Source organism: Diceros bicornis, chromosome 10 (assembly GCF_020826845.1).
Source record: "Diceros bicornis minor isolate mBicDic1 chromosome 10, mDicBic1.mat.cur, whole genome shotgun sequence".
In the NCBI taxonomy this organism is placed as follows: domain Eukaryota; kingdom Metazoa; phylum Chordata; class Mammalia; order Perissodactyla; family Rhinocerotidae; genus Diceros; species Diceros bicornis.
The window spans coordinates 74,231,579-74,258,118 of NC_080749.1; the positions used below are offsets into that span (position 1 = coordinate 74,231,579).

At 41.4% G+C, this 26,540-nt stretch overlaps 1 protein-coding gene across 5 annotated transcripts in view; it reads right to left on the reverse strand.

The window, feature by feature from the left end:
• Positions 1 to 26,540, reverse strand: part of HECW2 (HECT, C2 and WW domain containing E3 ubiquitin protein ligase 2) — a 367,339-nt gene that overhangs the window by 19,981 nt on the left and 320,818 nt on the right. For all 5 annotated transcript variants that reach the window (XM_058549472.1, XM_058549475.1, XM_058549473.1 and 2 more), the window contains 5 exons: positions 18,658 to 18,778; positions 17,050 to 17,163; positions 6,191 to 6,343; positions 4,297 to 4,395; positions 792 to 921 (listed from right to left, as the gene is read on the reverse strand). In XM_058549472.1, the coding sequence (XP_058405455.1) occupies positions 792 to 921; positions 4,297 to 4,395; positions 6,191 to 6,343; positions 17,050 to 17,163; positions 18,658 to 18,778 (617 nt within the window). The remainder of the gene's footprint in view (positions 1 to 791; positions 922 to 4,296; positions 4,396 to 6,190; positions 6,344 to 17,049; positions 17,164 to 18,657; positions 18,779 to 26,540) is intronic.

The following is a 26,540-nucleotide window of genomic DNA, read 5'->3' on the forward strand; positions in this document are numbered from 1 at the left end:
AATACCTAAATATTACATATGAACTAGTACAGAATTTCTGAAAGAAATCTTTTTTTTTTTTTTTTGTGAGGAAGATAGGCCCTGAACTAACATCTGTTGCCAATCTTCCTCTTTGCGCTGAGGAAGATTAACCCTGAGCTAACATCTGTGCCCATCTTCCTCTATTTTGTATATGGGATGCCACCACAGCATGGCTTGATGAGCAGTGCGTAGGTCCAACCAAACCAGTGAACCCTGGGCCACTGAAGCAGAGCACACGAACTTAACCACCACGCCAACGGGCCAGCCCCCGGAAAGAAATCTTTTAACCAGTCTTTCCACTAACTTTGAAAAAAACCAATATGTTTTCAAACCTTCACCAAAATATTGTTTACTTTCCCTCAGCTTTGAAACCATCAATTTCAGTTCTTAAATATGAATGAGAATTAAGTACAAATGCCAATTAAATAATTTAATATACAACTTTGGGGTAGTATGGACTTTTAAAAACTGTATTTTACACAAGGTATATTCTAATATCTTATGTAACTATTTTAGTTGGAAATAAAAAGTATATTGCTTACAACACACAAATAGTTATCACAAACTATAAATTGGAACATCTTAGTCTGCAGTTGGTATTAGAATAATCTTTGTAGCCAAGGTTATTGTAACTGTACATAAACCTGGGTTTAAACCACCCAACAAGCCACAAATAAATAAGCAACTGATCTTAGCCACTGAATTAATTCTTCACCAACCAAGAGCCTTCAATTACCACACTTAGTCACCAGTTATTCATATACACAGACCTGACCAAAAACTTCTTCATTCACAGTGAACGTGAGGTCCAGGATGTCATGGATATCATTGTCCTTCATCCACTGCAGGCTCTGGTGGAACTCCTCATCAAGGTATTCTAGATCACTCAGGTCACACAGGCTAAGATGACAAATAGACAGAAACAAATACATAGGCATGGCTGTGAGCAAAAACCCAGAGTCAGGAGAAAAGAAACTAAGAATTAAAGACAAGAACAGGATCAACTAAATAGGCAGTGATCTGTGGAATGTTCTTAGTCAAATTCACTAACCAAACCAGCGAAATAATTCAGAAATTTGGTATAAAATTTAAAAATCCTGGATACATAAAATGCCTTAGGAATCATTCAGTCTGTCCTTTCTTTTACAGACACAGAACTGGAGGTGCAAAGAGTGGCTGCCATTTGCACAGTCAGCCACGATGAATGCCAGAGCAGGAACTGGAACTCATGTTGACAACTTGGGTCCAGTATTCCTTTGACTCTGAAAACAACTTTAGAATATTATCCTGGAAATTAGAAATTCTTTGTATGTTTCTACACTGTACTTTAATTTTGTTTTTTTCTCCCCCAAAGACTAGATTCTGTGATCCACATTCACATCCATCCCCTTTTTCTTTGTGGTTCTTACGCTTACTCTTTCCATGATTCTGAAAATAGCAAGCCACGGAATCTCTCTACAATTATAATGGTTCTCCATATTTCTCTCCTCTTTTTTGATTGCTGAGAACGGATCTACATGAAGTGGAGTTACTATTATATGGCTCTGTTGTAAGGTGGTAGTAATTGATTTGCTTTAGCTGTTTTGAAATTTCCTTTCATCGGCCCAATTTCCAAGGTCATTTTATTTGCTTCTGTCTAAACATTTATTAGGCATCAAGTATGTGCCAGGCATCTTAACAGCCACTTGATAAACAGTTACTGCCCTCAAGGAGCTAATGATCTAATTGGGGAGACATGCACGTAAATACATAAGTTGGTATAAGGTGATAAGTGATAGCATAGGGTGGGCCACACTTAGAATTTGCGCACTTTTTTATATGTATGTTACACTCCAATTGAGGAAAAAAAAGATAAGGTAGATACAGGGAGCTCTCACAGCAAACATGCAGGACCTTTATTTTGACCTGGAGACTCAGGAAAAGCTTTTGGGAGTAGATGATAACTACATTAAATTTTGTAGGATGTTTCAAAGTAGAGAGGTAAAGGGGACGAGATGAAAAGGAAGAGAAAGGGAAAAAGAGAAGGGAAGAGGAGAGACAACATGAACAAAGTACAGAGGCTAGAGTGTGCAGAACACTCCAAGCACATGGGGAGGACCAGAGAGGTGACCACAAGGCAGCATGTCCAGAGAGGAGACTGGGAGCAGGCCTTGAATGTCACTCTAAGGAGCTTGGTGATGCAGAACTACTGAAAGGTCTCAAGACAGGGAATAACATGATCAGATATAAGGTGTGACTTTAAATTGTTTCTCTGGAAGTTACAGTGTAGAGGATTACTGAAAATGGTGGAGGGGTGATTATCATTAGAGGGTGGAGACCAATGAATAGACCACTACAGTAATCTGGCCAAAATAAGATAAGGGTTTTAATTAGGGCACAGCTATTAACGGTGGAGGGGAGAAGATGAATTAAGAATTATTTAGGAGGAAAATGTAAACATTAGTAAGTAGTTTTTTGGGGAGGGTATAAAGAAGGATATCTAAAATAGGGATGGCAAATGAATGCCTGTTGCAAGCCAACTCTGATTTAATTGCCAGTCCAGAGGGCTATAAGTTGAAAAAATTCCAATTCCAATTTCAGCAGGAGAAAAGTACCATAAATGATTTATGAGCTACACCATGGGAATGGGGGAAGGTGGGGAAGAGCAGAACATGTGCTATGTAAACACATATCCCTGCTTGAGGGCCACTCCCGATTTCTGACCATAGTGACTTGAGAACTGTGGGCACTGGGAGGAGGTACATTTTTAGGTCAGGGGAAATGGATGAGTTTAGTTTTAACCATGTTGATTTTGAGGTGCCTGTGAATCATGCGAGTGGAGACATTCAGTGGATTGTTGACCACGTGAGCCTACAACTCGAGGGAGATCAAGACTGAGGGTGCAGATTTGAGAGTCAATAGGAGATGAGACAGGTGAAGAGATTTCCCCATGAGAGCACACAGAGAGAGAAAAGCAGGGCGTCAACAGTGGACGCTTCAGGAACACCGAGGTTTACGGCAAGACAGAGGAGAAGCCCACAAAGAAGACGTAAATCAAAGGGAGAATCGGCGAGTACAGTGCCACGGACATCAGTGAAAGAAAGAGGCAAGATAAATGGGTGGCGGTTGGGGTGGTCAACAGTATCAAAAGCAACAGAATGGTCCATGAAGATAAGGACTAAAAAATATTCTTTAAAAGCTTCCATAGGTTACTGGTGGGAAAGCAGCCAGGCTAAAGTGTGTTGAAGGTGTGTCAACAGTTGGTGCAGACCACTCTTTCAGGAAGCTTAAATAAGAGGAGGAGAGAGAAGGCAATGAAATGGAAAGATGCAAAATGGGCCAAGGGGAACCAGAGAGGCAGAGGGCCAGTGCCCAGTTGCCTAAGGCTTCATCTGCCCAGATACCAAAAGGAAGGCTAGCAAAAGTCCTCCTACTGACCCTCTTAAAAGCCTATTAGAAACACTTTGCTTTCATTGGAGGTCTAGGCTTCCATTTTACAGAAAGCAGGTACATGGCCTCCGTTAGGGAATGAGCTGGACAGAACCAAGCAATCAGTCTGTGCTTTTTCACTGCAAGTTTGAGCTACCACCCCCTAGACAGTTGCCTTCTCCTGTTCAGCCTTGTAAATGACTACTGATTACAGGAGAGAAACTGTTTGCTCTACACTTGACAATAATTACAATCTTTCATTATGATAACAATGAAGAAAAAGTTCTGTGAATACTAAATTTTCATCTGCCATCATAAATTATTGTCTTGCATGTGAGGAGGTCTCAAGAAAAATATGGGACTGCCCACCTCTAACAAACAAACAAACAAAAGACAAAAACAAAACAAAGGCGAATGAAAATTTGAACCAAGAGTAAGCAGTTGAAAGTCTGCATAAAGCAAGATACAAAATGCATCTCATAAAGAATAGGGGCCTGTGAGTCACCAAGACTAACCCACAACTATTCTATTGATAATTGGCATTAATACCACAGGAATCCTAGTGCTGTATTTGAAGTACAATTGTTTTGAAGAAACATGTGTTGCAACAAATGAGAATAAATTATTCGGAGTGAAACAAAACTAAGATTTTGGGGGCGAGACAGGAATAAAGGGATCAGAAGCAGGAGAAACACAGTAACCATATTTGAAATTGTATTAGTTTCAGAAATCTAAACCACTATTAAGTTTAACAACAACAGATTTGAGATAGTGAGCAGATAAATGACATTGACAAAAGACCCTTTTCAATAAAGGAAATATTGCATTCTTACATGCTAATTACATAAGCAATAAAAATACTCTTACATTCTGAGAAGAGCCTTATAAAACGGCCGTGTGAAGAAGGCATCCAACAGATACTGGTGTATTAGTGCAAGACCAAGAATCCTACCACTGAACCGGAACCTGTGGAGGAAAAGCATGAGAAAGCTTACACATCATGAAGTCGTTTCTAAATGGTTCTATTTGCTTTCTAGAATGCCTTCTAGCTCTCACCATCTAAGTATATCCAAGATTAATTGCCTACTAGGTCCATGAGAATTTGTGTGCAGTGTAGGCTGTGTCTTCATTAGGCCAATATTCACATCTACTGCTTGAAGAAATGTTTCACTCTGATATTTAGAGAGATACTGCTCCACTTTCACCCATCCTAATGATATCCACCATGTAGCACCCCACACGGATTCCCTGTCAGCACGTCAGTGAAATTCCCCCAAACCACTTCTAAGAGATGCTGACAGAACGAGACTGGTGGGGGGGTGAGGGGGAAATGCCGTCCCCTTCTAGTTTGCTTGCATGAATATTAGCAGGATTTCTCTAATACAAACCCCATAGCAATTCCCTTTTGAGGAAAAGCCCAATCTGAGAGTGAGAAAGTTCCCGTCCCTATTCTCTCTCAGACCTCACTCCTGATGACAACTGTCACCATCCAAGAATCATGCTTGTGGATATTTGGGGGAGTTTCCTCATGGGACATTCTGTTCTCTAAAATTTCAAGGCTCAATTCTATTCTGAATCACCTTGGAAACTTGATTCAATATCTGTCATGACTGGACTTGCTGACTGAGAGGTACACTTATTTTCTCTTTCAAAAGTATTTAAGTTTCTAGCTATTTGAAAGTCTGAAGCCTTCCAAAAGTGTAAATCCACATGGGGGTTCACACTGCCCATTTGCAATTTTAGTATTAGGCAGCCATGTTAAGATTAATGTTCCACAGCTTTGTTTCCCTTTATTTCCACCTATGCTAGCATGACTGCAATAGCTGCAGTTAGGAGGAGTCCAAATTGCTGCTAAATGGAAGTTCATTTGAAGAATAAGCCCTAAAAGTTAATGCCCTCCACCTGCCAATACGAACCTCATGACTCAAAGCAAGTTTTTCCACGAGTCCTATTCCTGTTCTTGTTTTTGTTACTATCAGTGAAAATGAACAGGAATAAGCAAACAGGGGTTATAAAAACATTTAAAGTTTATAAATGCAGGGATTTAAAAAAAATGTAAGGACATTTGGAAAGAGTGCAATTTGGGATTTTCAGAATAAATAATCCCTAGATGGGAATCCAATACCAGTTTTCCTTGAGTTTGTGTGAGAAATCAGGAAAATAGCAATCCCTGGCTACAAACTTCAAATGGTCGATAGCGTAGGTGGCCACTGCTGTGACTCTGCACTCCTGCCCTTCTGCCAGGGTCCCCTCCCACCATCAGTTCCTCCATGTCACCCCACCCTCCCTCCCTCTCACTAGAACACCATCATCTCCTCAGCCAGCGTCCCAGCTGCTCTGCCCCTCCCCCACTTCCCCAAGGGCTGCTCTAGAAGCTGCCTGACCTCTGAGTCAGGACCTTCCTCTACTCACACCCATGCCACCTACATCAGGGCTCAGAGACTCCCAATGGCCCAGAGAGGGACTTTGGGATCTCACCGGGAACCCAACATCACCTATAACTTCTTTTCAATGGGAAAAACCTTTTGAATTCTACCCAGCTCACTTAAAATTCATCCTATAGAACATCATCTATTCCTAGCTTATATATTTAAATTTGTATATTTAATTTTGACAACAAAAACAAGACTCAAATGAGGTGCTTAACTGACAATAGGATTTTCTCCAAGGAAAAAAATGTGAAAACAAACGTGCGTTCCTATAAATACTAATATCACAAAAAACCAACTGAAGAAAAAGTGCTGAGGAAAGAAATACTTACCATTCATGGTGATTGTCTACAAAAGCAGACATGGGACTTATCTGTACTGTGTATGTGTCATTGGCTGAATATTCAAATAAGCCATAATATGGGTTAAAGAGTTCTCTGGATACCAGGAAGAAAAACTCTCTGGAAGGCCCACTGTAATCCAGCCTTTAAAAATACACAAAAAGAACAACCAGTTATTATTTTTTTTTCTACATATTGGGCACATTTTCTACAAGTGCTCAACTTTCTATAGAACACTCATTACAAGTCTAATTGTCCACATAGCAGGACTGTCCAAACAAATGGAATGATCATGATTCCTGATCTCATCCATGTCTTGGCCCAGAATAGCGAAATGGACATCTATACGGAACATATCCCAAACTAAAGCTACATATCAGATAATGGATAAAGTAGGCAAATAATTTCATTGTATAAATATGTATAAAAAGGTAAATATTTTAAATGTCTGGAGTGAGGTTATGGGGAAAGGAAGCACAGTGGGAATGCTTCATTTAAACATGATAAAACCAGAGAGCATCAGCTACCTACATCCACGGGACATGAGTCCTCATGGATTTCTAAAACATTTTTAAATGGGGGAAGAAAGCGTCTTTAGTGAATTGGTGGAGGATATTACAGAGGCCCCCTAGCGAGATCAGAGGCAAACAAATGGAATGATAGGGTTCAAGTGAAAACTTTAAATTATAAAACACCAAGGAAAATTATAGACAAGAAAAATGAGGGTGTCTAAAAGCTTCCTAAGGAAAGTATTTAGAGAAGAGGCTGAAACTTTAGCACCTGAACTACAGTGTAAATTCCGTTTTACTTACAAAGACATCAGGGTCAAAGTGAAGTACGAGAAACGATTGTGTTAGGTTTGAGGAATGACGAGTGGTCAACAATGGTGAGAGCAAAAAATGCAGGGAAGAGGAGTCTGCCAGAAAGCAATTTGCTAGGCTAAATTTAAATGAAAAATCTAAAGGACATCTACCCCATGATAAAAAGTGTACACATGGGTTCAAAGACAGGAAGGGTGAATGAAAGCAACAGATAAATTGGGGTGGTAGGATTTTATAACACTTCTTCTGTTCACTCTATTTTTTTTTTCCTCTTACGGAATTTCCTCCATGGGCATTACTGCATTTTTTTCTTAAGGCAAAAGAAAAAGAAAGAAAAGAAATCATCTGAGTCTTGTCCAGTGATGGGATTGTGTGATAGAGAAAAGGTGGAAAAGGGAGCTGGGATACTAGTAAGAAAAATAAAATGGTTTTTATATGTCTTAGTTAAGAGTTGAACAGAATTTACTTAGAACAGACTTCAGCTACTCACATACCATGTTGTCGACTTTTACCATATCTGAATATATATGTACTGTTATTTACTTAATATTTTTCATGAAATCAACTTTAAAGTTACTTGCTTTTCTTTATCTTACACAATATTTATGAAATTATGATGTGCTAGCTTTATTTTTTCCCAATATACATTAAAAGAAATACATAAATATTAAAATAAAAAATGTCAGTCGGTGTAATAGCTAAAATCACCTCACACATCACCAGTCCACACTGCACTTTGGGAGATACGAGTGTAGATGGACAGGAAACCTACGTGTGAAGAAAAATGCAAACACAGCCGACTCTCAGGGCCAAAGAGGCCTTACGGTGACATGATGGAACCACCCTCTGGGGCAGCTGAACGTAATGTGGCTACCAGGTGACACCAGGGTCGGTGGGACTATGCTCAGATTACCCTGGGGACTCCCAAAGCGGCACTCCGGCTGCCTCCCAGGCACCCCTCCTCACGCGGAGCCCACGGCAGCTCCCGGGGCTTCCTCCCACCATCTATCTGAGTTCTGGTCCCTGACGCCACTAAGAACAAGCAGAATACTTCTTCCACTTGAATATTTTTCACATACTTAGGGGCTTTCTTTCAACAAAAATTTGAATGCCTATTATGGTTGGGGTACTAATCTAGATGCTAAAGACATAAAAATTTCTGAAAAGTCATTTTCTGTAGGAACTCTAAGTTTAGCAGTTTCCGTACCCCTGGTCTCTGCCCTTCTGCCGTCGTCCCCACACCTGAACGTGGCCATTTCTTTCAACCTCCTCTCAAGGTAAGGCTGGGAATTCTCTGGCCACCCTGGTCCCTCTGCTCTGGACACTCTCCAGGGGGTCAAAGTCTGACCTAAGGGGTGGTTTCCCATACTGATTACCACACTTGAGGTGTGGTCTCGACAGCACAGTGCTCAGAAATGGCTCTGCCCTCTCTTCCTGGACACTTTTCTCCACCAGTACAGCTCAAAATGACCCTGCCTTGTAGGGCAGCCACTTTACTTTCTTGACTCATAATGAGCTCGTCACCCACTCAAACCTTTCACCTATGCTGTTCTAACCCAGGACTCTCCCATCCTGTCTGCATGTTGCTGGATCTTTTAGAAACCGAAGTACTAGACTTTATACTCTTCCCTGCTAAATTTCACTCTGTGAGACTCTGTCCGTGACTCCAGCCTACCCAGATCCCTGTGGATGCAAAACATCTCTCTAAATTTCCTATCGATGGTGAATTTCCCCAGCAGACCCCTGTGTCTTTCCAGAAACAGAGAATGCCACTCAAAGGCATCTTAGAAGTCATTTTGTCCATCCCCTCATTTTACTGAGAAGACTGAGGCTGAGGGAAATCACGGACTTGAATCAGATGAAAGGTGCAGGGGAGGATCAGGCCTTGACACAAGTTCCCTGACTCCGAGTTTAATGCTCATTACTCCCTACAGCCTACCCTTCAGTAAATTTTAAACATTCATCAAAACTAAAAAAATGCTGCTTATAGAGCAGGGGTTGGCAAACTATTGCCTGCGGGCCAAATCTGGCCCACCTCCTGGCTTTATAAATAAAGTTTTATTGGAACACAGCCACGCCCATTCGTTTATTTGTTGTCTGTAGCTGCTTTCCTGCTACAGCGGCAGAGCTGAGTAGGTGCAACAGGGAATGCATGGCCTACAAAGCCTAAATATTTACTATCTGGCCCTTTACAGGAAAAGTTTGCCAACCCCTGTTACAGAAGAAAGCAGGAGGAAAAGGCTACTTTATGAAATTACTTGGCTTAGTATAAATCGTCTTCTTTAGTGAGGATCTCTTCCAGGAAATATGAGATGACTACAACACCCTAGGGTGTATGCAGCCTAAAGGAATGATCCCCACTACTAAGTGTGAGACTGTGGGTGAGCTCCAGGCTGCAGTGGTCCCTGTTCCACAGTGGCTTTCAGAAACAATTGAGGCGCACAACAGATACGGGTCAGAGATGGCAGACACAAGAGACAAATACTTTATGAGTCAGTTTTGTTACAATGAGACAACTGGTCTAAGTAAAATGGGTTTTTAGCTGCTTAAAATTAAACTGTGGCATTTAGTTGGAAATAGCAGGTTTTCTTTGAGCTTCAGCTCTCAGTGTTTTAATAATCCTGCACTTACCAGAGTGTATGCTAATTATCTGTTTATGTGTCTGCCTCCTGTATACACACCTCTTGACTGTAACCACACTGAGGGCAGGGACCACCTCTTTCTCATTTTTGTATCCCAAGTATTTAGCCTGATACACAGCAGGGGCTCAATATATATTGTTGAGTCACTGAGTGGAGCTCTCTGGTGCTCTCTAAAGAAAATCACCATAATTCACACTGTTATTTGACATCTAGCAGAGTGAATAATTTTGCACAAGTTTGCCTTCAGGTGGTTTATTGATTCAATGACACTCAGAGGTTATGCCAATCTCTATAAGACAACTCAACTGGCCAACACTATCAGAGGTCACTCAAGTGAATCAGGCTTAGAAAGGTTGCTGCCTGTCACTTCCAGGTTGAATATCTTCTAATACGGCAAAGTCTGTTAAAACAACAAAGACGGACCTCACTGATGGGTTCTTTTTTTATGATAATAGCTGAATCTGGCTAAAGATAGGACGAATGTTCCCTGAGGAGTTAAACTGAAAAGTAAAACTTCTTTTTTCCCCAAGAGAGAACAAAGCTACTAGTTCCTCCAATAGCTTTGGAAATGTATCTTCCTCAACTGCTCAGGTCTTTATCTGTTATTTTCTAACTCCAGCAGCACTGACGGAGTCACTCTAAAAGGCAAGACAGTTTTGTAACGTTTGATTTGATTATAATCCAAAACTTAGAACTTTGTATCTGAGAACAGGTTATAGATTACAAATTATGTTGGTCTACCTAATTCAGTAAGACTTGTCCCAGCAGGGTCCCCCCGTGCCTGCGCTTCCTGTAGCACCTTAGCAACCTCTTCCATATAAATAGTTAATATGACTCATAGCACAAGGATCATTTGTTACATTCCTGTTTTGCCAGTTAGGTTGGTTCCACAGTTCAAGACTTGGCACGGAAATATAGAAGCTCCGGACAACGGGTGTGTACCCACACAACAGCTGCATCTGAGGGCATTTCAGAATAAGCACAGATGTCTTTAGGGTGGCAATGAAGTTTTGAGCCCCATGCAGTGCTGATAAAGCATTTTTAAACACCATCACGTTGCTGGGCTGACACCACCCGAGTTGTGAGTGGCATTTGATATTTGTTAAAATAATTAGCTTTATTCTCCTGTTCTTATTTTTTACCAAAAATTACCGAAAACAAAGCATTCCAACAGAAGTAGACCATAAAATGAAAGGAGATGATGGCTTTGGGAAGTCACACCATCATTTCCTACAAGTTTTCTGGAAGACAGAAAGCTTTGCTCTCTTACAAGTTGGTTTAGGCGCACGTGGCCTACACACCTTTTGACTCACTCTCAGATATTTATAGGAGCAAGGCATTAGTTCAGGAGCAACTTGGGAAGGCCTGGTGGGAGAGTAAGGAATTTCATGAGCAATTAATATGACAAACCAAGTTTTACCTGGCGACCTCAAGCCAAAGCCTAGGTACAGAAGCACCCTTCTTCAGCAAGGTTTGGGTTTTTTAGGTTACCCTGCAAATGGCTCTTTTGGAAGAAACCAAGTAGCACCGTAAACTTTAACTTGAAGCTTTACAGATGTCTGAGGAATAAATGGTCACGCTCAGGACCCCAAACAACTTCTAGTAAGGATCAGACCAGTCAGACGGCAGAGCCACTGGTTATTTTATAAGCAGGGACACAAGAAAATCCTTGCAGATCTCAACCTCCCTACATGCTTTCGTTTGCCTGTCTCAGGAGAAACATTACAGAAAGAACTCACCTGTTCTTAAACCCCCAAACTATAGCTGTTTGCACACTCCCCCCCAGTCCAAGTGGGGCTTTGCAAGACAGATGACTGATGTCACATAGATGGCACCTTTCATATAATGACTCATTCTTTCTTAAAGAAAGGTGCCTTTTACAGAGCTGGCCATGGAGAAGGGAAGAGGGTAGGCAATCCCAGTGTAAACATCCTCTCTTTATCCAGGCTTTATTTCCTTACTGTTTGGGGTACTAAGAAGTGAACGGGCCCAGGATGCCTTATCAGAACACAACAGTCTACCCAGCTAACTTCTGACACCACATAAGCTTTAGTTGCTAGGACTTTTAATTCAGAAGAAAGTAACATGCTAGAGAATATGCGGTGCTCCACTGGCCCCCTTCCTAAAAAAGCAACTTCTAGGCCAACTGAAGCCCAATAGAAAGAGGCAACCACAGCATGCAATTTCCCACCACAATCAGTCAAGATGACTCAGTTTCCAGCCATTCTACCACTGCCAACATCCCTTCCTCCTCAACTTTGCAAGAGCAGATAGTTAAGTTGGGTGGAAATTTTAATGACTAGAACAAAACCTCCAGCTCTGACCAAATTAACTCACAGTGGTTTGCTTAGAAACTTACAAACGTGCTTTGTTATACAAGGCCAAGCATAATATGAAGCATTATTTTAGTGAAAAATAATAATTACTTAATTGTCAACCAATATATCTGTGTTAACAGGCTCTAGAATTATTTTTTTAATTGAATATAAATATTCTGGGATTAATTCTACCTCACATGGAATTTGCAGTCATCCTGCATATTTCTGACTATAAATTTTCCCATCATTTCTCTTGACTCAGCTCTTCCATTTCAGGAACAATCCATATATCATGTTTCAGACCTATGCAACAAAACAGCTTAAAGCAGAGCTGAACTTCCTCTGTGAATCTGCTAATTCACAACTTTTTGGAGTGCAGGCAGATGCAATATTCTTAAAAATAAATCCCTTTCTCTTTATGCCCTAGCTAATCTATTGTAAATAAAGACTCCTATTATGACAGGCAGAAAATATAATCAGCAAGATGGTATCAATAAGAATTGCAAAGTATTATTCCCTTGTAGATAACACAAAGTTGACATTAGCAACACAAAGCAATACTCTATATATACAGTCATGTTCTGTATAACAATGTTTCGCTCAATGATGGACCACATATATGATGGTGGTCCCATAAGATTAGTACCATAAAGCCTAGGTGTGTAGTAGGCTATAGCATCTACGTTTGTCTAAGTACACTCTATGATATTCACACGACGACAAAATGGCCTAAGGATGCGTTTCTTACAATGTATCCCCATCATTAAGCAATGCATGACTGTACCAATAATCCTACTAATTTGGACTTTCCACAGAATTAACTGTATCTATATACTTATTACTCTACTAACCTCAAGTGCAGAAGGAAGTATACATTTACCAACAATTACCCTGGTGGCAGTCACGCATCAGACAACAAGGAAATAAGAAAAGTCGTTCAGGGAAATATTTTCTAAATCTCCTCAAATCCTGACTATATGCTTTATTTTAATAAATGTTTATTGGGTTTTTTTTTTTTTGTGAAGAAGATCAGCCCTGAGTTAACATCCATGCCAATCCTCCTCTTTTTGCTGAGGAAGACCAGCCCTGAGCTAACATCTATTGCCAATCCTCCTCCTTTATTCCCCCTTTCTCCCCAAAGCCCCAGTAGATAGTTGTATGTCATAGTTGCACATCCTTCTAGTGGCTGTATGTGGGACGCCACCTCAGCATGGCCGGAGAAGCGGTGCATCAGTGCGCGCCTGGCATCTGAGCCCGGGCCACCAGTAGCGGAACGCGCACACCCAACCTCTAAGCCACAGGGCCAGCCCCAATAAATGTTTTATTTTAGAATAGTTTTTGATTTACAGAAAAGTTGCAAAGAGAGTAGGGAGAACTCTTGCATACTTCACACCCAGTTTTCCTCTTATTAACATCTTACATTAGTATAGTACATTTGTTATAATTAATGAACCAATATTGACACATTATTATTAACTAAAACCCAGACTTTACTCAGTTTTCCTTCATTTATACCTAATGTCCCTTTTCTGTTCCAGGATCCCATCCAGGACACCACATTACATTTCATTGTCATGTTTCCATAGGCTCCTCCTGGCTGTGACAGTTTCTCAGACTCTTCTGGTTTTTGATGACCTTGACAGTTTTAAGGAGTACCAGTAAGGTATCTTGAAAATGGCCCTCAATTTGGATTTATCTGATGTTTTTCTCATGCTTAGACTGGTGTTGTGGGTTCTTGGGAGGAATACCACAGAGGTAAAGTGCTATTCTCATCACATCATATCAAAGGTACATACTATCAACGTGATATATATCACTGTTGGTTTTAACCTTGATCACCCGGCTGAGTGTTTGTCAGGCTTCTTCACTGTAGACTTACTTCATTTTTTTTTGTGAGGAACATCAGCCCTGAGCTAACATCCATGCTAATCTTCCTCTTTTTGCTGAGGAAGACCGGCTCTGAGCTAACATCTATTGCCCATCCTCCTCCTTTTTTTCCCTTTTTCTCCCCAAAGCCCCAGTAGATAGCTGTATGTCATAGTTGCACATCCTTCTAGTTGCTGTATGTGGGACGCGGCCTCAGCATGGCCGGAGAAGCGGTGTGTCGGTGTGCACCCGGGATCGGAACCCGGGCCGCCAGTAGCGGAGAGCGCGCACTTAACCGCTAAGCCACGGGGCCGGCCCTAGACTTACTTCTTTTTCCTCCTTTCCATACTGCACTATTTGGAAGAAAGTCACTAGGTGCAACCCACAATTAAGGAGTGAGGAGTTATGCTGAATTATTTGAAATCTTCTGCACAGAAGATTTGTCTTTTCTCCTCCATTTATTTATTTATATGATCACGTATTTATATCAGTAAAGATATTTATTTTATACTTTGGGTTATAATCTAATACTACTTTATTTATTTTGTTGTTTGAATTATTCCAGCTTTGGCCACTGGGAGCCCTTCCAGTTGGCTCCTGTGTCCCTGCGACATACTCCCATCATTGTGGGCTTTTGGAGTACTTTTTCCTTTCTGCTACTGCAAGATGCTTCAGGCTCGCTCTTGTATATTTCCTGCACCAGGCCTAGAATCGGCCATTTCTCCAAGGAGCCCTAGTTCCTTTGATTGAAGAATGATGTTAGAAACCAAGTTCTGGGTACTAGGTGTATGTTTTTAAATACCTATTACCAAAGCTAGACTTGAAGAACTTACAAAATGACACATTTTCAGGGCATTAAAATTAATGAAGGGAAAGTGACAGAAAACTTCTAGCTCCATTTTTATAGTTGAATAGAAAAAATTATTATAATCCAGAAAGAAATGCTATGATTTTTTTATTTTAATGTCAGACTCAATGTGTTTGAGAACCTCAGGTGGCAAAGGCTAAAATAACTTCTTAATTTTACATTGTTTTGAGGTTTCTATTTTTCTGTTTTAATCTTTCAAAACAGTATATGTATTCTCAAAGCCTTAATAGCAAAATAAAGTCTATATCTAGTAATCTGTATGTATGATATCGACATGATAAAGCCATGAGACTAGAAAATATCTGGCCCAGCTTCAACAAGCCATGTGCAGAAGGGCCTGATTAAGAGATTGTTCCTGATGGCTGAGGTCACACCTCAAAATATCCTCCCTCTTGTTTTCCCTCCGGGGTTACAGGAAGGAGACAGGTGATGAAAGCAGGAAGCATTGGGACATCAGTGGCAATCAAATACAGAGGCATCAGGCCCCACTCGGAGGAATGGATATCATCAGTCCAGATCACAGGGCAACTGCTTAGGATGATCAAGCATGATAAGCATCTCTTTTATTCAAACTTAAGAGCCAGGGATTCCAAAGACTCTTCCCTACATCTCTGAGATCTCAACAAACTGTGGTCCAACAAAGACGGAAGGCAGCTGGAGTTCTGGGGGAGGAAAAGTATTCTCATCCAAACCAGACTGGTTATGTAAGGAAATACTTGGAATCCCATGCATACCTGTGATTAGGCTAAAAACATTTGCCTTCGTTTTCAACTGTGCACCTGCATCTTTAATCCAACTAACGCAAGCTGGAAGTCCGTTAACGCACGTCGGCAACGAAAGGCTCAAGTCTCAGGCAAGCTTCTGCTCAAACTTTGTCACACTGTATTGTTTTCCACAGACTATTTGACTTTAGTCACAGCTGGGAGACTATACCACAGCATATGTGACAAGGGAAGAAGTTATCAGTCACCAGCTGGCATAGTAAAAAAATCCACGGGTACGAAAAAAATCTGGATAGAATAGAGTTCAGGAGTTTTGCCTTCATCCCAGTGTTCGCCCAACTGTCCTGGAGGAAAGACAAAAGGCCTAGTTTTTTTTTTTGTGAGGAGATCAGCCCTGAGCTAACATCCGCCAATCCTCCTCTTTTTTTTTTTTTTGCTGAGGAAGACGGCCCTGGGCTAACATCGGTGCCCATCTTCCTCCACTTTATATGGGACGCCGCCACAGCATGGCCTACCAAGCAGTGCGTCGGTGCGCGCCCGGGATCCGAACCAGCGAACCCCGGGCCGCCGCAGCGGAGCGCGCGCACCCAACCGCTTGCACCACCGGGCCGGCCCCAAAAGGCCTAGTTTTGAATCCTGATGTTGCTACTGTCTAGTTCTGTGAGCACGTGCAAGTTATTTCATACTTTGGAGCCTCCATTTCAGCAACCATATACCAAACGGTTGACTCTGTTGGATATACTACTACGACTCCATAATCTAATGCACTTTATTCCTAGGCAGGACTGAGAGGGCTGGCCTTAAAATCTTCCACATCAACAGAGAAGACAACCAGAGTGTAGGCAACTGGCTGGTATTTTTTTAATTCACTCTAGTGATGGCTGGGTTACGAAGAAGGCGCTGACTTGAAACTCAGACCTGCAAAGAGGGAAGAGGAAGGGGTCTGGGGGAGAGGAGAGCTGTCATCTCCTGAAGTGTTATGCAACCACTGTTACGTCTACTTGGAGTAATAAACACAGTGGAATCTTCACTTCCTAACCCTCATGGAGATGAGCACACTCCTGGGAGAGTCAAAGAAGGATGGAGATGTGTGTTTATGGCAGGTAGTTATTTTGGTAGGTGTGCTGCTGTTCCAAAGGAAGAGAAAAACCGGGGACAGAGAAATAAGAACCAAGCCCCAAGAGTTCCCTGCTGTGGAGGCTTCCTGGTAGAACAGCAGGCCTCGAATTCGTGATTCTGAAACTGAGCTTATGGAACAGGTGAAGCTTGTCTACTCACACCCAGTCCAGATAACAAGCTCACAGACGTGAAAATGCAATTCCTTGTTTTTTCCCTCTGAGCCTACTTTTTCCCTTTAAGAGAAAGAGAAGAATCCAAACCAGGCTTCTGCTCTCAAAAATGATCTACAGTTATGAGTTTTTACCAAAGAATTTCTTTGTCAGATGATTTAAAAACCAGAGGAAGCCTTAAAAAAAAAGCCCAAAGGTTTAAGTGTATAGAACGCATTTCCTGCCAGAGGGATTTCCTGTCTCAGGCAACCACAGTCCTACGTGGTGAAACATCCGTCCTGCAGCCCAGCCGCATTCTGCAGGCCACTTCTCTGTGCTACTCACCCTTCCTCCCCGACAAATGTGACGTACAGCTTATTTCTCTGCAGATCCTTTCTGGAGTAGCCCATAATCTGATTAAAAGCATCTTCGAGTAAGTGATCTCTTCTGATAATTAACCTATCCGTAAAGAGACAATTTGAAAAATGCAGATTATTTCCTAATCCTTATCTTTCTAGAACTGGGCACTTGCCATTTAATTTCCATTTACCATAATTATCTAGGCAAAAAGTGGAGTGACTTAATATCATTGCTACCCGCAATCAAGTCCACGTTTGTCTTGAAATCTTAGCATTAATAAAAGTTACATAAGAGAATCATCGGTAAATAGAGCACCCCACCTATGATCAGTAAAAACAACTGGAGAGTCCTTTCAGAATGGTCAAAGCAATTTATCCCAGAAGGAAAATGATTACAAAACAACACAAACACAAAATTTTTGTTTAGTAAAGGAAGAACAGTCCTATGAGGTAACGATTTAGGCCTGAAGGCACCTAGACAAGGAATTCAATTACAAGGTGCCTAGAGAGATGACTGTGAGAACAAGGAGGAAAAAAGTTCTCAGTGTCCTCCAAAGCAGAGGAGTTTACAATTGTGCTCAATTTAATGTTTTAAAAAAGTGAATCTTGAGATGTCCTATGTGACAGAGACAAATGAATGATACTTGCAGCCAATTAATCTACTTGTGACAATGACAATTACAGTCATCCTTAAGCAGATATCAATTTGCCTTTAATGTAAATAGCAATGGAAAGGGAGATGACAGAGAGGCTGAAGGCATGAAAGCTTGGTCATCAAGACCTTCATAAGTGAAGCTCAGAGAGGTATGGTGTTTGGGGCAGGGTGATGTTTTCTGACAGTGAGGAAAGTGGAACCTGGGGACTTAACGGAGCAAGCCCTCGGTGTAGGGCAGCGAGCTGGGGGGCTGCTGGGCTGGGTGCTTCTCTCAGGCACCCCGGGGCCTGGCAGTGCTGCAGTGCAGACCTCCCTCCACTGTCCTCTCTCAAGTGGCATGGTGATCTCTAGTGGTGACATGGCCCAGGGTGGAGGTGGGATGGAGGGAGTAGGGGTAAGTAGAAAATGAAAATAATTCTAGGCCAAACGATATGACGATGTTTCAGTTTCCCCATTTAAAGAGAGGTGGATAAACAAAGGCAGAGACAACATTCATGACATATTCCATTGGACAAGTGAAGTTTATTTCACAGAACGAAAAAGAGCTGAGCAGTGTTCCTACACTCAGGCCAGCTCAGGAGACAGTAATGTGCCCTACAGGACACTGTGATAGCCTTCCATCTAATGAATATACCATAAGACTAAAAGCCAACACAGAGGTACTTTTCAGGAGAATCAAATAAATCAGCTTTTGATTTTGCCTATATTTTTACAAGGGACGTGGTAGTCTCTTTACCGTTTGTTTTAAAACCTTAAGCTAGTCATGCTTAATTCTAGAACTATGTTTTAGATGATGTTATAATTTACACAAGCCAAAATAATTATGCAAACTAAAACAAAGGCTAGTTGTCCCAAATCACAATCAATTTCCTACATTCCCAAGTGCATCCCATCCTTTCAACATCTACAAATCCTGTGGTTTGTATCACTTTGACTTACTTTAATTTCCCTGGGCCTTGTCCATATCCTTTAGTCTCTAACTTCCTGTAAAAGTTCCTTAGTTTGGCTTCAAAGTCTCGCTTGTACGGGGCTGGAGCCCGGGCATTGGCACGCTGAGTACCTACAGCAAACCACAAAAAGAGGATTTGTGCTGTGTCCTGATGTTCATCACGTCACCACGAAAAAATATTACCGCAGGGTTGAGACCACAGTTAACAAATAAAAGGAGGCAACATTTTTAGTTTCCGCACTTGCCACCTCTCCAAGTTGAAGGTTATTACAGAGCTTAACCAGGATCTTAAGAGATGTCTTCTTTGTGGCATTTGGTTGAGAATAACAATCCTGAATAGTTACAATGAATAGTTACATTGAATAGTTACAATGGTGCCCAGGTGTCAGCCAAATATGTTCTCCTTTTCATTTCAAACGAATATGAGTCAAAGAGCGTTAGTCATGGCTCATGGTAACCGTTCAGGGTGGAATATCTTTGCTTACTGCTGAGATGATATCATGGCAATTAGACAGGAAGTTACAATGTGAAAATATGTGGTATATAAAGCAAGAATAGTGAGTTTCCATACTTCACTCTGAAAAACCTACAAAAACTTCTTTTAGATATGCACTATAACTAAGAATTATTTTAGACACATAATACATGCTACATTGCAGAGCAGAATAATTTTGATATAAAAACAGAATGCAGACATAATTTCAGAAGGCACATGTCTCCTGGTTGTGCAAAGAGTAAATAATACTGCTATTTGTTGCATTCTTAATAAGTGCCAAGTTTTGTGATTATCTACAGACGTTTTATATGTCATTCAATGGCAAGCATCATTGATAAAATGTAAAAGTAACACAGTTTGTTCCTCTTTCCATTGAAAAATCTGGCTTTGTGCCCAAAGTGACTAACCAACAAGCTGGGATACAAAACTGATGATGAATATAATAATCAGCTGCAGAGCGATGACAAAAACATTGGATATTTCTACTAAATATTTCACAACACAGTGAAAGAAACCAGAAAACAAAAATTGTGAAGCCTTGTGCATTACATACCATGTAAGCTCATTAAATATTTCTTTAATGAATGAATCAACTAAGTGATTATTATTCATTGCTAATAATTAGGTACAGCAACAGACGCTCAAAATGAATAAGGTGGGGTTGCTGGAGTGGATAACATGGTCAGGAAGACAGAAATAAAATATATCACAGAACTAGAGAATAATTAAGTCCTAAACTAGATGGTATACAAACTATAGAGCAAAGGCAACGAAACTATAGCCCCAGCGCCGTACCAGCCGTATTGATTTATTTTATTTGCCACACAATCTTTAAAAATTAGATTTAAAGTAAAAGACACGAATCACGATTTTTCTCTTGAAATTATTTGAGAACACTTGCAACAACTGGCTTGCATTTCCCTGGGGCGACGGCAGGCAGCTGCTCCATTACATGAAGCCTGTCCTCTCCACTGTGCCACAGCCATTCAGTGACACTGCATTTGAGGTCAGTGTTACAGAAAAGTAACAGTACGTGAGGACAGTAGGGATCAAAATGGAAAAATCTTTAGGGAGGGGGCTTTATTGGGAGCAGGCCATGTAAACAGGAGACTCTATAGTCTGTACTGGGGCAAGGCGGGAAGAGCTGGGACAAGCATTACATGCGTGTTCAGAAAACCCTGAGGAGACCCTACTAACTGAGAGCAGAGGGCAGTGCTGGGCAGCAAGTGGGAAATTACATCGGTCAGAAGGTTGGACCCAAATTATGAGAGGAATTAAAAAAATCTGGCTGAGGAGTTGGGGCATGAGCAGTGAGCAGTGGGAAGGCTGTATAGGTTCCTAAGCAAGGGAACAACATACAAGTGGCGTTTTATTCAAGAAATGATTTTCAGTGTGTTGAGTGGATTAAGGGTGGGAAAGGGAAGGAGACTGGAGGGAGGGGACCCAGTTAGGATCGTTGCAGCAATCGAGGCCTGAGGGGATGAGGACTAGACAGGAGTGTGGTGACTCAGAGAAACATTTACAACGTGAAACAAGAATTAGCAACAGAAGGTACGCAAGGAAGAGAAACAGGCAGCATCAAGTTTTTCAAACAACAACAACAGCTGTCATTTGTTAAGTGCCTCCTAGGGCTGAGGGACCATTCACTTTACATAGAAGATCTTGGGAAATCCTCACCACAAGTCTCTGAAGCTGGCACTGTTATGATTACCATCATCACCACTCTGTAACTAAGGAAACTGAAGTCATATGCCAGTGAATGGTAGGTTTGGGATTTGAGCCAGGTCTATCTGACGCTAAAAGCAGCGTGGGAAACGATGCTGGTGGACACGGGCAGGTGAAGCTTTATACATATCGTGCTGCAGATGACAGCCGTCCAGGTGGATATACTCTACGGGCACTTGAGAATACAGTGCTGGAGTTCCGGGGAGAGATCCGGGCCACACTTGGGGATTACATGAGGTAACGTATGTCGGGCACTTCATGCAGCACTGTCGCACGAGAAGCCCCACGTAAGTGTTAGCTGTTATCGTTATCGTCTGCACAGAGTTGGACACTGATGACATGGGGAAATGTGTTGGGGCTTTAGGAATGGATTTTAATAAAACTGGCTATTGATCAATATGTCCAGAGGGCTGTGTGCATAGTTATGAATCTTTAACCCAAATTGCTAAGAGCTATGTCATAAAGGAAGCAAACAAACTTGACCTTAAAAAGGTCTGGGACGCAGAAGAGACTCCTAGGCAGTGGTTCTCAATCTTGACTGCACATTAGGATCACTCAGGAAGCTTTTAAAAGTCCCAATGTTCAGGCCACACCCAAGACGCATTACATCAGAATCTGTGGGGGTGGCAAGTTTTGCGCAGGCATAGGTGTTTTATGCAGCTCTCCAGATGGCTCCAATGGGCAGCCAAAGTTGAGAACCATCCCCTACAGGGAGGTCAAATGTAACCAATGAAACACCTGGGCAAAATCCAGGAACCAACGCAGGGGCAATGCTTCCTGTGCATTGGAAAGGCATCGTTTGCAACATGAAGGAACATGGTCAGCGCAAGACTGCTCTCCTGGATGGCTGAGCCACAGGGCAGTGCAGCCCAAGTCCACTCAGAGGTGGCAGAACAACGCTGTCAGAGCTGCCGCCTGAGAACCTGCAGACCAGTCAACCCAGATAGCTCAGAAAGCTGCCATAATGAATCAGCTTTCAAGAGCACAATCGTTGACAGGAAGAGGAAAAAGAAGAACAAAGGACTGAATGAAAATCTTTCAGGACTCAAAAGAAACACGATTCTTTAAGTGTTGATTGCTTTTAAAAAAAAACAGCACATATACTATTGGTGTATAATCTGAGATGCTTCAAGGGATGTGGGAAATGCCATAACGCATTCCATCAATATCAATACAGGCACTTAATAAAAATTAGCTCTGACTCCATTTACACTCTGGGTAAAGGGATTCAATTATGGAAACTCTGGAGACAGAAACTGTTGAACGCAAAAATTCTTCTGCTAATAGTTTTATTATGAAAAATCATTTACACATTACTTCATGGTTTAAAAATTACAGTGAATTATCCTGGTGGCTCCTGTCAAATTCTTAATGCAATTCAGGTGGAACTGCCAAGAAATTCCAGGGCAGCAATGATGTTGCTTTCACTTTGGAAACCAAAAATGACCTTGGAAGACTGAGTTAATACAATTGTATGGGAACCATAACTGCAAGTGAAGTTCTAGGACACAATACTCCTACAGAGAGAGTAATTTCATGGTCTTTATGGTCTGAAAAAAGGAAATCAGATACAAAGAGGTCAATGTTACATACAAGAAGTGATCAAATGAAGGGCTGAATTCATGGAGAGTCAGCATTATGTTAATTATCTGCAGGAAAAAATTTCAGTAACAGATATTAGGGTTCTTTTTTATCATTGCTAGGCCGGCCTAAAGTACTACCAAATAGTGTTACACCATTTCCAATTAGCGTTACAAAATTGCATAATCATACACAAACTCAAGAATTCTACCTGATAAAATCCTTTAGGTGATATTAGAAGAATCTTGGCATCAAACTGCTAAGCAGTCTAGGTCTTTCTTGATTCTGGGTGTGTCAGGCACCCAGATTGCTTTGATGAGTAGCTCTCGCTCCACGCCAGATGGGGATGGAGCTCGGCCTAACCCCGCAGGCCTCCCGGCCTCTGCACTGGAACAGCCCAGAAGCCCACTTCTTTCCTGGCTCACTTTCTTAAAAAAAAAAAAAACCTCTATGACTTTTTTTTTTTACAATTCCCTGCTAGGGAATGAGAACAAACTATCAAGCATTACAATAATTTCTGGAAGACTGTTTTTTGGAACATAGCTCAGCAATGAAAATTGATGGGAAAACAAAACAAAACAAAACACCTCCAAAATAGCTGGCAGGAAACGGGAGCACTGAAGTCCTAGCATTTTTGCTTTATTCTCTAAGAGCAGTAAAAGGCCCTGGGTCATTGTTTTGAGATTGCTGATACTCCCATTTACATACCATTTATTTAAAAAGAAACAAACAGTTTGATAATCTGGTTTCTCAGATCTTGGCAAATTAGAAGCAATTTATTAAAAGGGGAAAGTTAAAGGCATGCCAGGGACAGGCATCCTTTGACAGCATCAGGGGTGGGGGACAAGGGAAACCAACATCACCACCACCACCACCACCACCACCTCTATGTGTGACAGAGACCTATTCGCTTTCCTTCATTCTCTGGAATCACAACCTCCCATCCCCACCCACCCAGGAACATCCTTCGTTTGTACTATTTGGTTCCTAGATCATCTTTGTGGGGCTGAGCAAAGAGAATGAATAGAACACTTTTTCTAAAAACAAGTATAAAGTTACTTTAGGGACTATGGGAAAGATGGAGGAAGGGAGAGAGAGGAGGGATGGAGGGACAGAAGAAGGGAGAGAGACGGACACAGAGAGACAGAGAGAGAGAGAGAAAAGAGAAGAGAAAAGAATGTGAAAAGAGCAGGAGATGAGATAAACAGCAGCTCAGATGCTAAGACTTTGGAGGGAGGGAGAGAGGAAGAGAGGATCCTTAAGGAGCCGCACTGTGTGGGGAGAAATAATTTCCTCTCATATCCCACGCCCTCAAGACAACCTTCAGGAAAGACCCACGTGGCTCTTTAGTGCTCTCTGGTTTGTTTTACTTCTGTGAGTGTGACCTAGTGCTGGCACTAGCTTCCAGATAGTTCAGTTCTAGTCAAGCAACAACAGCTCTGTATGATGATCCCTCCAAACCATGAAATATCTTCAATTGACTGTGTATAGGGAAGCAGGGAGAAAGAAACGTATTTATGAAAGAGTTTCAGCAAATGGAGGGTTAAACAAATTCTCTGACACTTAAAGTCACAGCTTCAGTTATGTGGTAAATTCACATAAATGAGCACATCTCCAACAATATTAGATAAATTAGGTGTTATTGCATTTAAATTCCTAGAAATGTACAGCTACAAAAGGTCCTTAAATAAACTTCTGGGTCCTCTATTTGGCATAATAAACTATATGGTTTTTCCTTCTGGCATAGCTAAGGTCAGGATTGGCATTATAATGGTCCTAGAAAAACAAACCTTCACATTCCAAAATTTTGACAAATTTTGGGTGAGCACTCTAACAGCTGCAAAAAGCAGTCAGTCAAAGTTTCCAAAGCCCCTCTCTCTTCTGTACTTGAAAAGACATGCAAATGTGCATGGAAGGAGGAAAAGTGTGGAAAGTTTACAAGGTTCCTAGGCATTCTGAAAGATCATGAAAATTTATTATTGTCATAATTTTCACAGTATTATTATCACACCACTAAAAGGGATGAAATTCTAGTCACAAGAAGGAGACTCAGACCACTTTTAAAAATCTGTTTGAAATGTTTTCACAAAAACTTGAGGAATACTGGTAGAAGGAGAGGCTATTTTACTCAAAGAAACACAAGATTCCTCCACAGGGTACATGAGGCTAGCTAGTCCTCCCCTTGTATCATGTGGAATTAGTCATGGTTACTTCCATTGATATCAGGCAGTACATCCCAATTTCAAGATCAAATGAAGCCCAATGAAACAGAGGAGGCCAAAAATACGGAGAGGATTCTTCCTGAAAATTAAAACCACCACAAACACTGCTAGCAATTCAACTATATTTGGGTTAGACGTCTTTGGAAAATATTTAACTTGAAATCTGCTTCCAGAATGCATTTTATTGCCACCACGGATTACTCATGAACATTTGTGATGCTAAATGAAAAGAAGCAAACTTAGTCAAACTGTGTGAACTTAGAATGTTCACACAGGCTCAAAGAATGTTTAGCCAGCCTGCAGGAGCACACGCTTTTGTAGGGTTCAGAAGGGACAGAATCTGCTGATCTACCTTTCTCTCGGGGAGGATGGGCCACAGAAAAGGCCTGGAAAGGAGAGTCTTCACTGGAATAAGCAATGATCCACACAGCTTCATTTCTTTATCCATAAAGCATCAGGGACATAAAGCATAAAGCATAAAGGGACAACCTGTTTTTAAACTTTATCATAGGTTCCAGCTAAGATAAAGATCAGTCAGAATGATTAAATATCTAGGCAGCCAGCTCTGCAAATCAGGAAGAAATGGATTCATATATTCCAGTTCTTAATGGTTCAAATATTGACCAACTACACTGCTCAGAAACAGATTTCCAGGAAGAAAGAAAAAGGGATAAATTCACCCTTATTGGATGCTTGTTACGTTCCAGGCACCAGAAAAGGTGTCCTCCTCCAAATGACCATGGTGGGTAGTTACTATTATTTCCATTTTACAGAAAAAGAAATTCAAGTTCAGGGAAGGAAGTAAATTGCCCTAAGTCACTCACAGCTGGTAAAGACTGCGGCTAGCTGTGAATTCCATCAGTTTTTCCTGTATACCTTTAAACTTACCTGTAGTGTCATATACTTAGTTCTTTTCATCCTGTATCATCAAAATAGGTGTCCCTACTTTGTTCCAAAGCTGACCTGTGCTTTTGCCTCCAGTGTCCTGCCTTCCCACAGGCCTGTGCTGTGTGGACTGCTGCTTCTTTGTCCCATTCAGTGACCCACTTTCCTTCCACCCACATCTTCTGACCTCTGCACACACACACGTGCTCCGTTTCCCCATCCTAAAACCCCTTGCTTAACTCTTCTTCTCCTTGTAAGTACCATCTTATTTTGCTTTCTTTTCACTTCCAAACTTCACGAAAAGAATATTCTACACTCCTGGCTTCTACTTTACATCCTATATCATTCTCTAATTGGTCACATTCCAGTTTATGACCTATTAATTAATGGAAACTGCTTTGACAAAGGCCATATTTAACTTCATGATTTTCAAATCTAATGGCCTCATCTCAGGCCTCATCCTTCTTGAATCTTTTGAGCCTTTGGCCCTGTTAACCATTCCCTTCTCCTTGGAACCTGGCCTACTGAAAAGACTTTCCTAATTCTCTTCCAAAATCCATTGGCTCTCTTTCTTTCACTTGCTCCTCTATCCCAGCCCATCCTTTAAACATTGGAGTTCCTCCTGTCACCATCCTCTATTTTCTCTTCTTTTCAATAACTTGTCCTCCCTTGTTCCTCTACTCTACCCTCTCGGCTTCAACAGCCACCAGCATACCTGTATTCCCAGCTGCTAACCTCTCCTGAGCTCCGTGACTGTCTTTTTCAGGTGTCTTTGGGTATCTCCAGTTGGATGGCCCAAAGATTCCTCAACGAAACATGTCCCAAACCAAACTCATTTAACCCCTCCCCTCCAGTCTAATCTCTTTCTTTTCTTGGTGAATGGTGTTACCACCTGCCTAGTAGTCTAGGTGGTGAGGACCTCAGCGTCTGCCTTGACTCTTCCCTACCTAGACTCCAAGTCCTA